Source organism: Zosterops lateralis (assembly GCF_965231275.1).
Source record: "Zosterops lateralis genome assembly, chromosome: 3".
In the NCBI taxonomy this organism is placed as follows: domain Eukaryota; kingdom Metazoa; phylum Chordata; class Aves; order Passeriformes; family Zosteropidae; genus Zosterops; species Zosterops lateralis.
The window spans coordinates 57716-72210 of record NC_139764.1 but is presented as its reverse complement, the minus strand read 5'-3'; the positions used below and the strand labels follow the sequence as shown (position 1 = coordinate 72210).

General features: G+C 40.1%; 1 protein-coding gene across 5 annotated transcripts in view; it reads left to right on the top strand.

Annotated features, from left to right (window-relative positions):
* Nucleotides 1-14495, top strand: part of RIN2 (Ras and Rab interactor 2) — a 65585-nt gene that overhangs the window by 21937 nt on the left and 29153 nt on the right. For 2 of the 5 annotated variants that reach the window (XM_083856212.1, XM_083856210.1), the window contains exons 2-3: nucleotides 4375-4467; nucleotides 11613-11707. In XM_083856212.1, the coding sequence (XP_083712338.1) occupies nucleotides 4411-4467; nucleotides 11613-11707 (152 nt within the window). In that variant the 5' untranslated portion in view covers nucleotides 4375-4410. Of the gene's footprint in view, nucleotides 1-1114; nucleotides 1307-4374; nucleotides 4468-11612; nucleotides 11708-14495 lie in introns of those variants that run through there. The other 3 variants (XM_083856211.1, XM_083856214.1, XM_083856213.1) reach the window with 3 other exon arrangements.

Below are 14495 nucleotides of genomic sequence, written 5' to 3'. Positions count from 1 at the left end.
AATCCACATTTTATTAGTTAAAAGTCCTAGTTGGCTCCCCGTAGTTTTTTTGATACCAGAAGATCAATGAACTCTCTCTCATAGCCTTTGTTTCACCACTGTCTCGATCTTATAAATTTCAAGAATGTAGAAGGAACTTCTCACTCTGTGTTCTTCTGGTTTAGTCAGTTTAGATATTACAAAGAGAAAAACCCTAGTGTTTTTACTATGTTACAATTAGAAAATACATTCATCACCTTTCTAAACTCTATTAATAAAACATAATACAGTTCAATTTTACATATAGTATTCATTTTAGTATTTGCAAAAAGCCAACTTAATAATACGGGTTATAACAAGTGGGGTAACTTACATTTAAAATATAGGGAAAAAAGTGATAATTCTGTGGATCAGCCAGCAAGAAGAAGGCTGCAGATCTCTTCCTTCAGTAGTAACATACATGGAGTCTCTTCCTGCCATCTTTTTGTCTGTGTTAGAGTCTTTTCTCATTCAGGTCTTGTTAGATTGGCCAAAAGATGAAAAATCCTAGTTAAGAACTAAAGAACAGGAAGCTGGTGCAGTTGGATACCCTTGATTATTTAGGAAACTGAACAGAGTTTGGGTAAGGAGGGTTGTGGGCAGGGACTTCATACATTCCTCAGATTGCTGTGGCTGAGCTCAGGGGAGGCATACAGACAGACAGTCTCATCTTTGCTAGGGCTTTCAGCTAAAGAAAATGGGATGCTTTGCTTTGTAAAAGTGGGATTGGAATGAGAGGATTAAAGGGAAGGATCCTGAAAAGTCCAGTGAGGTGGTCATTGGCTCTAATACAGTTAAATATAAGAACATACAAAAAAAATCAAATAAAATTGCAGTAGAGGGAGTAAAGTAGGAGCTGTGTTGATGAGGAGTCAGAAGCCAGGTTGCATACAAGCATGTGAAAGGTGCTCTGGCATTCTCATGTGAATGAAAACCAGCAGAAGAAAGGAATGGAAGAAAGATGAAAGGCACCTGTTTTTTTGAAACATACAGCTTGCATGGACATGAGCATCCCTGCAGTAGCATTGGACTTGAGAGAAATTTGCCAAGCAGACAGATCATGCCTTCTCCCTGTCCCATCTTGCCGGTTGCACAGGAGAGCTCCATCCTGGATGTGGGGAGCAGCAGGAAGGCAGTGCTGGGGATAGGAACCATCTGGCACCTGCTGCCCACGGAGAGCTGGGACAAAGCACTGGGACACAGAGAAGGCTTCCCTCCAGATGGCCCAGGCAAAAGGCCCCGGGAATCACACAGTGAGCTGGCTCCTCCAGCCTGGTGACATTTCCAGGTGGGTTTCTGAGCAGGCAGCACCTAGGCAGTGTCTGGGTGAATCTGTTTGGGCCCTCTGCCTCAGTTCCTGGAACACAGGAGGAGGAGAAAAGGCTTCTCTCCAGTAGGTACAGGAGATGACGCGCTTTGCTGACTTTCCCCCCCTCGCTTCCCAATCTTAGGAGTGAGATTTTTTGTTTCTAACGGCCTCATACAGTCCAAAGTCAACAAGGACAGCTTCAGAGCAGTGGTTTTCTAGCCTGTAAGCATCAGATGTGCACAGCTGTGTAGAGAAATGAAACCTTCTGACAGTAGGTTTGTTTTTCTGCAGTTGTTTCTGCATGATGTGGAGGTACCTCTCGGATCTGAGGTAGGAGCTCGTTCCCATGTGTATTGGGGTGTTGCACCCAGCCTGGCCATCCATTTTACCAGCGAGCCCTGTGTCTTGTGTATTGGATGGTGAAAAAGATGTATCTGCACCAGAAGAACCCTTCCCAACCAACACAAGCCCAGCAGTATTTCCCATTGTGCTGATTTTAGTCAGAAATACTAAAACTCTCTTAACCATAAAACTTTGTTTAAGTTACTCTAAATTCGTTTGAAATTACATTGTAACCACAAAAGGTGGTGGGGATTGATTCACTGGCTGTGTGAAGCTGAGGAGGGCCCAGCTGAAACTTGGAGATAACAGATAGCAGTAATGTTGCATAAATAGTGACAGTAATAGAAGTTATGAAGAAGTTTAGCCCTCCAGAACCTCTTACAAGTGAAATAAGCAGTGGTTTTGTTTGGGGCTTTCTTCTGACTGGAGTCATACCACGCTTTGTAGGGCAAAAACTGTGTATTTGTGTGTTTTCCTTCCTGTGTATGTTTGAGTGAAGAATGTAAAAATCCCAGCATGGTGTTATTTTGGTAATGGGATTGCATGCAGACATCCTTGTGGTTAAGTTGAAGAAGAAAACATTTAACCCATGAGGTTTCCTCTGAAGAGGTTGTTGTTTGCAAATAGAGTGACTAATGACTGAGACTGGAGATGAACAGACAACTGCAGGATCTCATTCATAACCCTCTAATGTAATTCCTTTAAAATCTTTGGTTTTTTTTCCTGTGTCATTTAATTTGGTGTTGTAACTAAGGGAATAGGATCAACTCGGAAAATTGATGTTTTATTCTAATACTTTTTTGGGTTTCTTGAGTCTCCCTCCACCTTAACACTCTTAAGGTGCAAATTTTCTTTTCAGAATTGGTCTAAAGAAGACTTTAAAAAAAAAATACAATTTCTTATGCTCTCCAGAGGAGAACAACTGCTCTGTACCCTTGTGTATGTGGCAAATGAGGAGATAGAACTTAACTCATTGAATAACACCTGCAAGAGCTTAACTCATTTAATAACATCTGCAAAAGCACCCACTTCATTGAACATTATTTCTTATGAGATTAGTGCTGTCACGTTATTTAGGCACACCTCTAGGTAAAGAAACACAGTTCACAATTTTTCAGAGCTTCACCAGAAGCATATCCTTTAAATAAACTAATTTAGGAAGAAAGTTTTCCCAGCACTGTTTTTTGTCTTTTCTTGCTCATCCCCTAGTGTTTGATTTTCACAACAATGCAGAATTCTGGAATTTTCTTTCACCCTTCAAAGTCTGCAAACGCTGCCTGGAAAACAGGCAGGTTCCTGAGCTTCCTGGCATGGCTGCTTTTAAACCAGAATCCTAGTGGAAAAATGTAGCCTCTTCTAGTGCTCTTGTGGTAGAATCTCTGGAAACAAGGTGGACTATTTAAAGTGTCCTGCTACATCTTAAAACTGAAGTACTTATTTTCTTCTGCTTGTACCTCTCAGTTTTCTCATGTACTTTTGCTTGCTGAGGTTTTTCATTTAACCCTTTTTTTCATTTAAGCTCCTCTTTTTGCCTTGATCTTCCTTACCCGTGTCTATTCTTTCTCATAAGGCATTAGAGGGAAGCAGAATCATGCATGTGTTTGGTGTGGGGTATGTGTCAAATTTGGCTTTTTACCTGTCAACGTTATCTGTCCCTCTGCAGCCACACCACTAAATTTGGTTTTCACTGCTGCTGACAGCCATTTTTATTTTAATTTCTCCTTGTATCAAGTTAAAAGCTGTGTCTCTATCTCTACTCTATAATGTTTTGCACTTCCATTAAATGCCCTTTTGGTAGCTGAAACTTCCAACATAACTCACTGCTATATAGTTGGAAAACGTGGGTAAGGAGAAGAGTTAGGCTGTTTAAATACAATTATAGTTCACCTGCAAAAATCCTAGGAGGACTTTCTAGCCATAAAACTGACTCCTGCTTAGTTAGAACCTGATTCACAAATTACTGGTGTGAATTGGTTGTGACTTTAGAGGAAGTCTGCTACTTTCAGATGGAGATCACCCTTTTGATATTCCTCAAGTGATGGATGCATTAGTGTATTGTCCTGGGTGTTGAACTGTTTACCTGATAGCAGAAAATGGAGCGTCTTACTAACTTCATCTTCAGTTCCTGACTTGAATATGACTCAATTGTATTTTTAAAACCTGAAGGAGCTTTTCTGGGGGGTGTTTGAGCTTTTTTGTTGTTGTTGTTGGTTGGTTTTTACTTTAGCGGTAGAGTGTTTTCTCCCTTGTAGGTGACTTTAAACTGTTTCTTCCCCTCCTGATAAATCCTGCTAATACTGTAATATTTGACAGTAGATTGTAATGACATCTAACATTTTGTTCTGTTTGTACTGCAGACTGAGGTCAAGTAAACAAAGAAAGCAATCATTATGTTTTAGCATTCCTTTTTAATGAGCACATTAAAGTCTAGTCACAGCTACAGGATCAGCTGTGAAAAGAAGGGAGAGATAGAAAACTCTGAATAGCACTGTCTTTTTGAAGTCTTTTTGAATTTATGGAAAAATAATGGACTGAAGGGATATGTAGGGACTCTTGCAGAAAATAAAGTCTGTTGTGCAGACTGCTGGCCATCTTGTTGATGGAAAACGTTTGGCAGAAGACTTGTGACTGTTTCTGTGGCTTAGAATTGCAGAGGAGTTTCCTACAGACTGGACTAACCGTTACAAATATGTGTCTGCTTTTAGGAGATCAAGGCATACAGTGGAGTCTTCTCAGGGAAGATGTCGTCTTTGACAATGAAAACCCGTTGTATGGACAAAAGAGGAAGTTTTTTTAAGGTAAATGAGATATTTATACAGAACATAAAGTATGTGGATTTATGTGAAATGAGTGCAGCAGAATGTTGCAATACTGTCTGATACATAGTAAACCTTTTCTATAAACCGGGAAGTATTTCTTTAGCATTTCTTTTTACAGGCAGATTTGTGGCTAGATTACTCCCCAGTTATTTCTCATGTTTATTATTTCTGTACATGGAAGAGAATATTTGGTGTAAAATAGGTCATAGCTTTCTTTGCTGCTAATGCTGAGAACATAAGCTTTATTATGCATAGGCATAAAATTATCAAAGCCTTCATAAACTGGATTTGTGTAATTTAAACTTGTGGTACAATTACTGGATTGAAAATACTATTACTGGACTGAAAATTGGCTTCACTTCCTTGCCTATTTTGAGAACAGTTGACATCCCAAAAAGCCAGGCTGCAGTAGGACTTACCAGTGCAGCTTTTAAAAGATGACACTGTTAAGTATGTGCCAGGGTCACAGTGGCTGCCTTGCTGGGCAGGGTTTTGCTTTAGGGAGCCATCAAAATTTACAGGTGCTTCTGACCACTGTATTAACTTACCGTGATCACATCCCTCAGAATATCCATCACTTCCAGTGAAAGATGCTAACGCTGTCCTCTTGGAGGTGTTGGTGTTTCCATTCCTTCTCTTCCTCTGGGGCAGAAGTTTCCCTTTAGGGCAATCTTTAGGCAATGAACGATCAGCTGCAGTGACAATGTGTTTTCCTTTTGTCTTGCCCAGCAATTACCAGGGTCATCCAGTGACAGGAATCACCTCTCAGTTCTGCAACACACTTCAGCTACCTCTCATAACTGAGGAGCACAAACATCAGCCTTGTTGACAGTACTCCACAGCCAAATAGGGAGAATAGCCTTATTTTTCAAATCACAGCAAGGAACTGTTTCAGTTCCAAGAAATATCTCTAGGTTGTCTCTTGCATGTTTGCTGAAGGACTCCTGATGTCAGATGAGACTGTAAGCAGGCACCCAGTCATTTTCTGCAGTCCTTTGGAATCTCTTTGTGTAATTCTTTTGTAGAAAATAGGTGCTGGGACAGCTGTTTTGTTCATTATTATGGGGTGGCAGTTGCTCTAAATGATTAGAAATGCACAGGCAATTTCTAGAAAGATTGTCAATAAGAAAACTAAGTTCCAAGATTTTCTTAAGGACATGCTGGCAGGGAAAAAGATGCCTCCAAGCTACTTTTCCAGACCTCTCACCATCCCTGGGAAGTTACACTGTTAGACAATGGTTCTGAGCACAGAATATGGGATTGGAAGCTGCAGGCAGTCAGTGTGCCCAAACTGTGTGCAGTGCACCTGGTAGCTTGTGTGTGTACAGTGAAATTACTCTTTTTTCCCCTCCTTCTTCCACATGAGTAGAATTGTGACAACAGTTACATTTGTTTGCTACAACTGAGCTGGTGAGCAAGCAAAAATACTTGGCACATCAGATTTTTTGAGTTTGCATTATTTTAATTTGCCTTGTCTGTCTGTGTTTAGGAGACCTGGTAATTGAGATATGGCCTTTTATCCCTGCTGATCTGTTTTTCAGAATGCTCTCCCACATGTGCAGACTGTGCTCTGTACTTGCATATGGCTCTCATGTTATGCTTGTTAATTTGATGTTGCCTAAGAAACCTTGACCATGCTAGTATGCAGATTTTCAGGGCACTTAAATCTTCTTAAGGGAGTATCATACCATTCTCAACAATATTTGCCAGAAAAATCGCTGACAAATACCAGTGGGAAAGTCCAACTTTATATTTTTTTTTTCTGGTTCTTAAGTAGTTCTCATTGCCACAGCTTCTAACCATCTCTTAGTTTTTTTTCACAGCCATTGTTTTGACTGTTAATACACAAGGAAAACAGTAGTGTCCCTGTTTTAGACAGAGCAGAAGTTTTAGAGGCTAAAATCTATGGACTCTACACCTTGTAATTGGTGAATTCTCAGAGCCAGCAAGTAGTAAGAAAGAGGCAAAAATGGGGATAGTCTTGAATAATTCTGGGACTGAATAGCTTGCCAATGGTTACAGAGAGAATCTGTAGTAAGGCAAGGGGCTGAATTTATGTCTCTGACAAATGCCCTCTTTACTGAATTATCCTCCTTCACATCAAAATGTTCCAGTGTTTACTGAACTGGCATCAGAGGTTTTAGCACCAGTAATGCTTTTCTGTTCCAAAACCAAGCATTGGGTAGAACTTTGTTTTTGATGAATAAGACACTGAACAATGTCCATGGCCCTGAGAATTCATAGCTCACTGTGCAAAATAACCAGAATCTGCAGTTGTGTATCAAAATACTGGATTATATTCAGAGGCTTGTACAAATCCAGAAGCAGTGTTCCCAGTCGGGCTTGTCTCTGGCACTTGGCCACCTCATCACACAGGGTCCTCTGTGAGGGTTGCTACGTTCTGCTTATCAAAACAGGAAGGAAAAGATGTGATGCCAAAGAGGATGCAGGTCTCCAGAAAGAATGAAAAATTAAATGGTGGCAGGAAGGGGGAGTGGTAAGTGCTGAGGCTCGTTTGTCCAGTCTGATACTGATCTTGCTGTCTTCAGCCCGTGTCCCCTTGCCAGATTAGAAGCACCTATCTTACCTTTTCCTCTCAAGCTCTTGTAAATCTCAGAGCTTGGAAACATTCTGCAGTGGTCATCTTGGCTGACTCTTTCAGCCAGGTGTATTCTCATAATTATGGCAGTTTCATTAATTCTCTGTACAAGCTTATTTACATTTCAACACAAAAAGCAGAAATTCAGTTGTCACACAATTTTTTCTAAAAATGTCTGGGAACATACATCAAATCAAAACCACTTATCTTCTTCTTGGGAACAGGAAACTCTTCAAGTCAAGTGAGTAATAAGAGCTGTAGTTATGCTGGGCTTCTGGGAAAGGCAATGTCTATATCTGGTCCTGGGCATGTGCTTTCCCTGATGTGAGTGTCAATAGAGCAGCTTCACAAATGTGAATGGAGCCCCTTGGGAGGCCCCCAACCAAAGTTGCTTCTAGTAAACACACTGGCTCTGATTTTTGGTGCCTGTGCAACATCCTGAACAGTGCAAGGCAGAACAGATATGTTGTGGTGAGAGAATGCTGGGGTGCTGAGGTGCCGTGTTTGTGGCCTGTGTGTAGGAGTTTCACTCTCACCCTTGCCAGCTCCCAAAAGCTGAGCTCAGTCTTGTTGAGCTCAGAATCAATTGACAATAAGCAGAGTGTGGTGCATTATGAAAGGAAATGCAGTGGTTTAAGATGTTTGCATTTCATTATTTTGTTCATGGATGTTAGGAATGTAAACATGGGTATTTGGCAATCTAATGTTTAGGATAGATTTGGATAGGCAGTACTGCACTGGGCTGCTATGTGAATTCATGTTGCCTGAGTCATAATTATTATTTGGGTTTACAGTGGTTATACTGTAGTGTCTTCGGAATTCACCGACCAGTGCTTTATATATAAATATATAAATAAATTTCAAAGGAATTTATATTTATTATAAATAGAAATAAATTCCAAAGGAAAGCATTACGCAGAAAAATAGCTAGTTTATCATGTTATATAAGATCTAATTTTAATTTTGTTTTTTAAGAAATACTGATTAATTAACCACCCGAGGAGATGTCAAACTTCCAAATGCATTTTTTAGGTAAAACTCCTTTTTCTATAGTATAGCAGGGTAATATCTATTTAACAGACCTAACCAGTCCCCAAAAGACTTCTTCTTCTGATTACTTCTTAAAGCTTTGGGCTCATGTGTGCTGTTTTACACTAACTGTGGCCTCTGACAGATGTTTACATCCACTTTAGTTGCATTTTCCTTTGGAAGTTGCCTCTTACTGTGTTGATTTCAAGTCTGTTGAAACAAAGGGGTGAGTTTTCCCATTATTTCTTGCCAAAGAGGTACTACACTTGCTACAAATAGAAGAATCTCTTTGAAGAATTCTGATATTCTTTGCCTTGCACTAAAAAAGGCAGAGCCTTCTGCTGCTGCTTGTTTCCTCAGGGCTGGAGCTAATAATAGTACATACCCAGGATCCTTCGAGTGTTTTGTGGAAACATGTTATTAACAGCTCATCTTGTATGATGCTAGCTAGTCACGTGTGCATCATCTGTGCTGTATAATCACCAGGAGGTTCATTGATCCTAAATGCTGGGAAATGCTGTCATAAAATCATGAGGATACTTTGTGTTATTTGATAGAAAAATACTGTTGTAAGAGCATGTGTCAGTTAATTGCGAGGATACAGAAATGATGCAACTCCATAAGACTTTCTTTTCTTAAAACAAGAGAAGAACAACTTCTTTTTTTTCATTAAAGAGAATTTAAGGAAAATTAGTTGAAAATTGGAGAAAATATCGATGGTTTATTCTAGAAAGAAATGAGGGATTTCTTCATAGAGGGTCAGTGTTTTAGTTCAAGTGGAGTACATGGTAGTATGTGATTAGTCTCGGTTGGGTTGTGGTGTATCTTCCATCTTGGGGAACTTCTCAGGTCAGTTTGGGGTTTGATACCACACTGACCTGGTTTCCTTGTCTAGAGTGTATTGACTTTTCAGAGACTAAGGCAGATTCATCATGGAGGCTATGTAATATACCCAAGAAATTTAGCCTGTAGAATAGAATGTGAGCATAAGGTTGCTTGAAATGTGCTATTTTATTTAAGTCCTCTTCAGAAAAAGAAGCAAAGTTGCTAAACATGGAAGAATTCCTCTCAGGAATGATAATTTCTTCAGAGTTTTCTTTGAGGCAGGCATACAAATTCAAAAGCATTAAGATTACTTCGCTGTTAGTACAGTTTGGATGAGGGTCCTTTGCTGTAGTTCCCTGAGATTTTGTTTTCTGGGAGGGAGGTGGGTTTTGTCACAGCTCTGGTCAAAGCCCGCTAACAGAGTTAACTCAGTTGCCGGCCAGGTAGCAAAACAGCAAGGCAGTCGTGGAGGAGGTGGCTGAAAACACATGAACACTTCTTGGAGAGCTCATACCTTGTATGCTTTGCAGGGAGAGGTGCTGAAAAGCTCCTTTGTTGTGCAGACTGCTGGCCTGCGAGACACTTGGTCTCTGTAGATGTGTCAGAGAACTAGTACACCACTGTGATGGCTCTTTATGGCCACAGTTGGTCTTACAGTGCAAAGACTTGAGGTGATGCTGCCCACGAGCTCCTTATGCAGAGCTGATTCATGGGGAGTAGCAGCTCAGCTTTCCTGCAGTTGCCAGCTGAAGCAGCTTTGCAGGGTTGCTTTGCTGACAGTGCATAAATTCACAGCACTCCAGCTTCTCCCTGAGGCTGGCGTGGATTCCTCGGCTGATCCTTTGAATGGTCAGGGAGGCATTGCTCACATCTAGCTGCAGTGACTCAGGGGTGTTTGGGAATCAGCAGCTGGAACATCTTTGCAGTGTCAGTGGTACATATAGCTGATGTCACCAAAACTAAGGGAAAAACAAAAACTCTCCAACAACAATCTTTAGTGCTAGAGAATTAACACATTACTTTATTCTTGCCAGGATGTGCAACAGAAACCAGTTCATCCACACGTTGCCCTGTTGTGCTAAGAAAATCATTCCATCACACAAGTCTTTACTAGATGTTTCACATTCAGTCAAAACCCAGAGAAATTCATTGGTTCAGTGTTCACTGGTCCCAACTAATCCACCTTTAATGTTAATTAGTTTCTCATTCTTCATTCTCTTATCTATCTCTTCCCAGACCAGGAGTCTCAGATTATGCCAGGGGTAATGTTTGGAGTTGACATTCGTTAATGGTTGTTATCTTTTGTATATCTTCTGTGCTGCTCCCAGTCTGCTGAGATGTTAAGCTCATCAGGCCTGGAGTGGTGGAACAGTCCTTGGAAAAGAAACTTCAATTCCTTTCCCCCTGGGCAAAGGCAAACAAAACCCCTAACTAAAGTTGTATTAAAAAATGTTAAACTTTGTATGATTTCCAGCACTGGGTGCTATGACTTGGACAGAAAAAAAGCCCTTGGGGTGTGGGTAATAGTAATTCATTCTTACATAAGGTTTATTTATTGGAATTAGCCAGTTGTAAGCAGAGACTAAAACTTCTTTTGAATTGATTGGAATAATGCAGCTCAGCAAAGGAGAATGTGAATTCCAGAGGTGAAGGAAAACTTCCAGTGTAACAATTTAGGAAAATGATGCCTACAATTCTTTGAAAATGCTGCTGTACTGAGTTGCCTTGCTGAGTGGGACTCGGGCTCATACCTTCAGGGCAGCTGTGAAGACTGCTCTGACTTGGACCCCAAAGCTGTTTTTGCTTCATGTGCCAGGGTTTTTGTTTGTTGTGATGTGCAGGGGTGGTGGTAGAGATCACTGCATCACTGCACCCCTTCCATTAGGTTTCCTCCTGACAGGAAAGAGGGACCCCTGTTAGGGTTTGTAGACTGTTATGGTGTAGTGTGATAAGCAAACTTGATGCATTGGCTGCAAAGAAGTTTCCAAGAGAGCAGACTTTGCAAATTTTGTGGCTGGTTTCTGCTCAAAAAAATGTTTCCCTGAAGTCTGGCTAGCAAATTCTACATTTCTTTGGATGCAACCAATCTTGCCCACCTTAAAACGAGTTTTTGCCCTCGTACCCAGAATTAGGTTGGTCTTCTATCTGAGCTGAAGGGTTGCAAGGCAATTCTTTTTTAATTGAATTGTTGTGTTCAAGTGGAGTCCAAAACCTAATGTGAAAAGCAGCCACCCACTCCCTTCTTGCTTCATCTCTTTTCATCTTCTTCAGTATCATAATACTGGCTTAGTGTCCCTTCTGAAATAAAACTCTTGCACATGGAATTCATCTAATTTTTTTTTAGAAGGTAAATGCTATGATCAGTTAAATAATTTAGTTCTTGTAAGATGTTGTATAATATACAGAGGCTGCAAATTTAATCCATTTAAATTAAAAGGCTATCCAAACTGGAACATTTTGTACTGACATAAAACAGGAATTACTCTTCCTCTGAGAACCTTTATACATGGCCCCAACCCTGACTTGTTCCTTTGCAAGGGGAAGTCCAAATAGGATACGATTTTCCAAAAAAAAAAAAAAATTTGTAATCTCTGGTGACTAAACTTTCCCCAGCCTCTTTTCCACGCCTCTTCCACTCACTTGATGTCATACTATTTTTGTCCCTTTCCAGCTCATTGACACAATTGCCTCAGAAATCGGAGAACTGAAACAGGAGATGGTACAGACAGATCTCACAGTGGAAGATGAATCTGCTGATTGGCAAAGGTGATTAAAATGTTTATTTTCATGGTTCTGGAGAGTCTACCATGACAGGAATGTTTTCACTGTGCTTTCTTCTTCGGTGGCTTATGTCTTAGCACTTTTCTCTCTGGCAGCATAGGAGGTCTAGATTATCTTGCTCTTGATCCACGGAATTTGTCTTCGTGCAGGAGATTCAGTTGTTTGGTGTATTGGCCTTAATACCTTCTAATTGTGACTGAGCTTCACTTCTACTTCCTTCTTAAAAACCTTGGATACTGATGAATGTCTAAAGCAGGAAACTACTAACATTATTACTATTGTCTGTGGCACAGCTTTGCTTTCACACTCTAAAGACAAAATGTCCATTGCTTCTAGTGGCTCTTTGAAGATTCAAGATACAATAACATGATTTATTTATCCTCTCAGGTTAGGAAGTAAAATACTGACTGCTGTTAGCAGACACATACGTGGGTTATGTGTTTAAATTAATTTATATATGAGTAACTGGCACATAAAAAAAATAAAATTGTACCTTTAAGTGGGCAAAATTGGTCCTCAGCATATTGGCTTTTCTTGAACAGTAACATCTGCTACATTGGCATCTGGAGAATAATCAATATTTTAGTTGTTGTGTTAACAAGAGAACACATTTTTTTATTTACCTGAAATATTTTTTGCAAGAGGAAAACAACCAATGTAGGTGTTGTGTTTTATCTAACTGCATGGTCTTGGCCAGCTCTGGAGCTGGTGGGCTTTGTTCTTCTAGCAGTGAGTTAATGAAGTGGAAAATTGTTTTTAGAATTACATCCAAGATTTTTACTTCTTTTTCCTTCCTATGCATTCTGTTGAAATCTGCTACAACTTACTACAAAGGATATATAGATTATTTTCAAAAACATTAAGCAGCAGCTGTGTTGCCCAAATGGTAAAGAATTTAAGACAGTTGAACTGATTAAAGTCCTTGGCTATGGCCCTGGTTGAATATTATTCAAGTTTTAAAACTTTGGAGAGCATAGTTCTTTTAGAGGTGCAGAAAGGATGCTTTCTTCATTTTGTGAATTCAGATAATTCAGATTTCATCAGTTACTTTTCAGTTAAGAAAAGGCTTCTCGTATCTTTGAATACATTGTATGCATGAAATGTTAAGGTCTACTGATTCTAAAACCTTGGTGGAAGCACTTAGCTGGAAACAGTTAACTAAATCTCCCCATTTTACAGATCATGGGTTTTCTCTGCATAGATTTTTAATGGATTTTTAATCTTAACTTGTTAATCTTGACTGCAGATATGTTTTGATTTAAGATCTGTGAGTAAACCTAACATAAAAGAGTGAATAATGCAATTTCCATGAAAAGTAATACTAGCCATCAAAAAAGTTCTTTTCTGTTACTTCAAGATGATAATGTGAAATATGAAGTCTGCATAAATGAGCTAAAATCAAACCTACTGTGACTAGAAAATTCTGAACTGCATGCTTCTATGTAAGAAGTTGTATCAAAGTTGATATAAATTATGTAATTTAGTTGTGCACTGACACCTTTTTTTTTAATATATATATATGTACAGCTACAGAGCAAGATTACAGTAATTCCAACAAAGGTTTTCCACAGTTCTTGTTTAAACTAGACACCTCACTAGGCTGTGTTTACTGTCATAACTTTATTTCTTTGTAGCTAATTTAAAACTCAGCAGTTAGTGTAGTTTGCGCTTCTTATTGCATGTTCTGCTGTTCAGAGGTTGCTGTCGTGATATGACCTTTGGATTTGCATCTAGGGAAATTTAAGCTCAATGGAATGTCCATTTTCCTCCCTCTTTTTCCACCTTAGCAGGTGTCCACAGACACCCAGAGCAGTTCTGGAAAGGCAGCAGTTGCAGAGCTCTCAGGTGAATTCAGAAAAATAAGGACATGAAATTGCATGTCTGTAACCTTAGTATTGTGGTGTAGTTTTTTTTGTGGTTATCTGGTGACTTTCAGATTTATACTCCTCACTTTATATACTCCTTTATTTTGGGCTCATCTTTCCTTTTAATATATATGCCTCAAGTTATATCAAGAAGGGTTCAAGGGCTTAATCATTTTGGCTTACAAATATGTAAAAGCCTGATTAAAAAAAAAAAAAAAAAAAAAAAAAGCCTGCAAAAATGTGTTTTAAGGGGGCCCTTTTCAGTATCCCACTTTTTTGATGCCTAGTCTGCTTTTTTCCCAGTGCAGACATTTATCTCAATAATTCAAATGAGCAGAGTTGTCTGAAAGGGAAATTAGCGTGACAGATTTCTGTCCTGCCGTTCCGGTGACCTTTGAAAGAGTAATGAGGGAGCTTCTGCATGCAACAGCAGCCCAGGAGCCTGTGAGACGGGACTGGTGGCACCTGTATGATCTTTTAGGAGGCCTGAGGCCCCCTTCACATCTGTGTGAATGATCATGAGGGGCTGACGCTTCCTGCTGTCCCTCTGGAGGGAAGGCTGTAAAGCTCCAGGCTTCCCGGGGCACTTGGTGTCTTTGGAATGGTTCAGGGATGCTTTGCTGGTGGTGACAGCTGCAGCAGCTTCTTCCCTTTTTTCCCTGTTCCCGTGAAGGGAATAGGGGCAGAGCTTTGCTCTCTGCCTTGTGTCCTGCACTGCACAGCTCTCATGCCACTGTCTTTTCCTCAGGGGTTACTCACTTCAGTAGGGCCATCTTCTGTCCTGCATAGAGAACCACTTCTGTTATTGCTCACAGGTATCCAGTATCCAGAAACCTTCTTCCCAGCTGTCTTGTCCTGTTCTTTTTAGCTTTAATGGATGCAGGCGAAAGTGACCAGTGGCTCTCTGC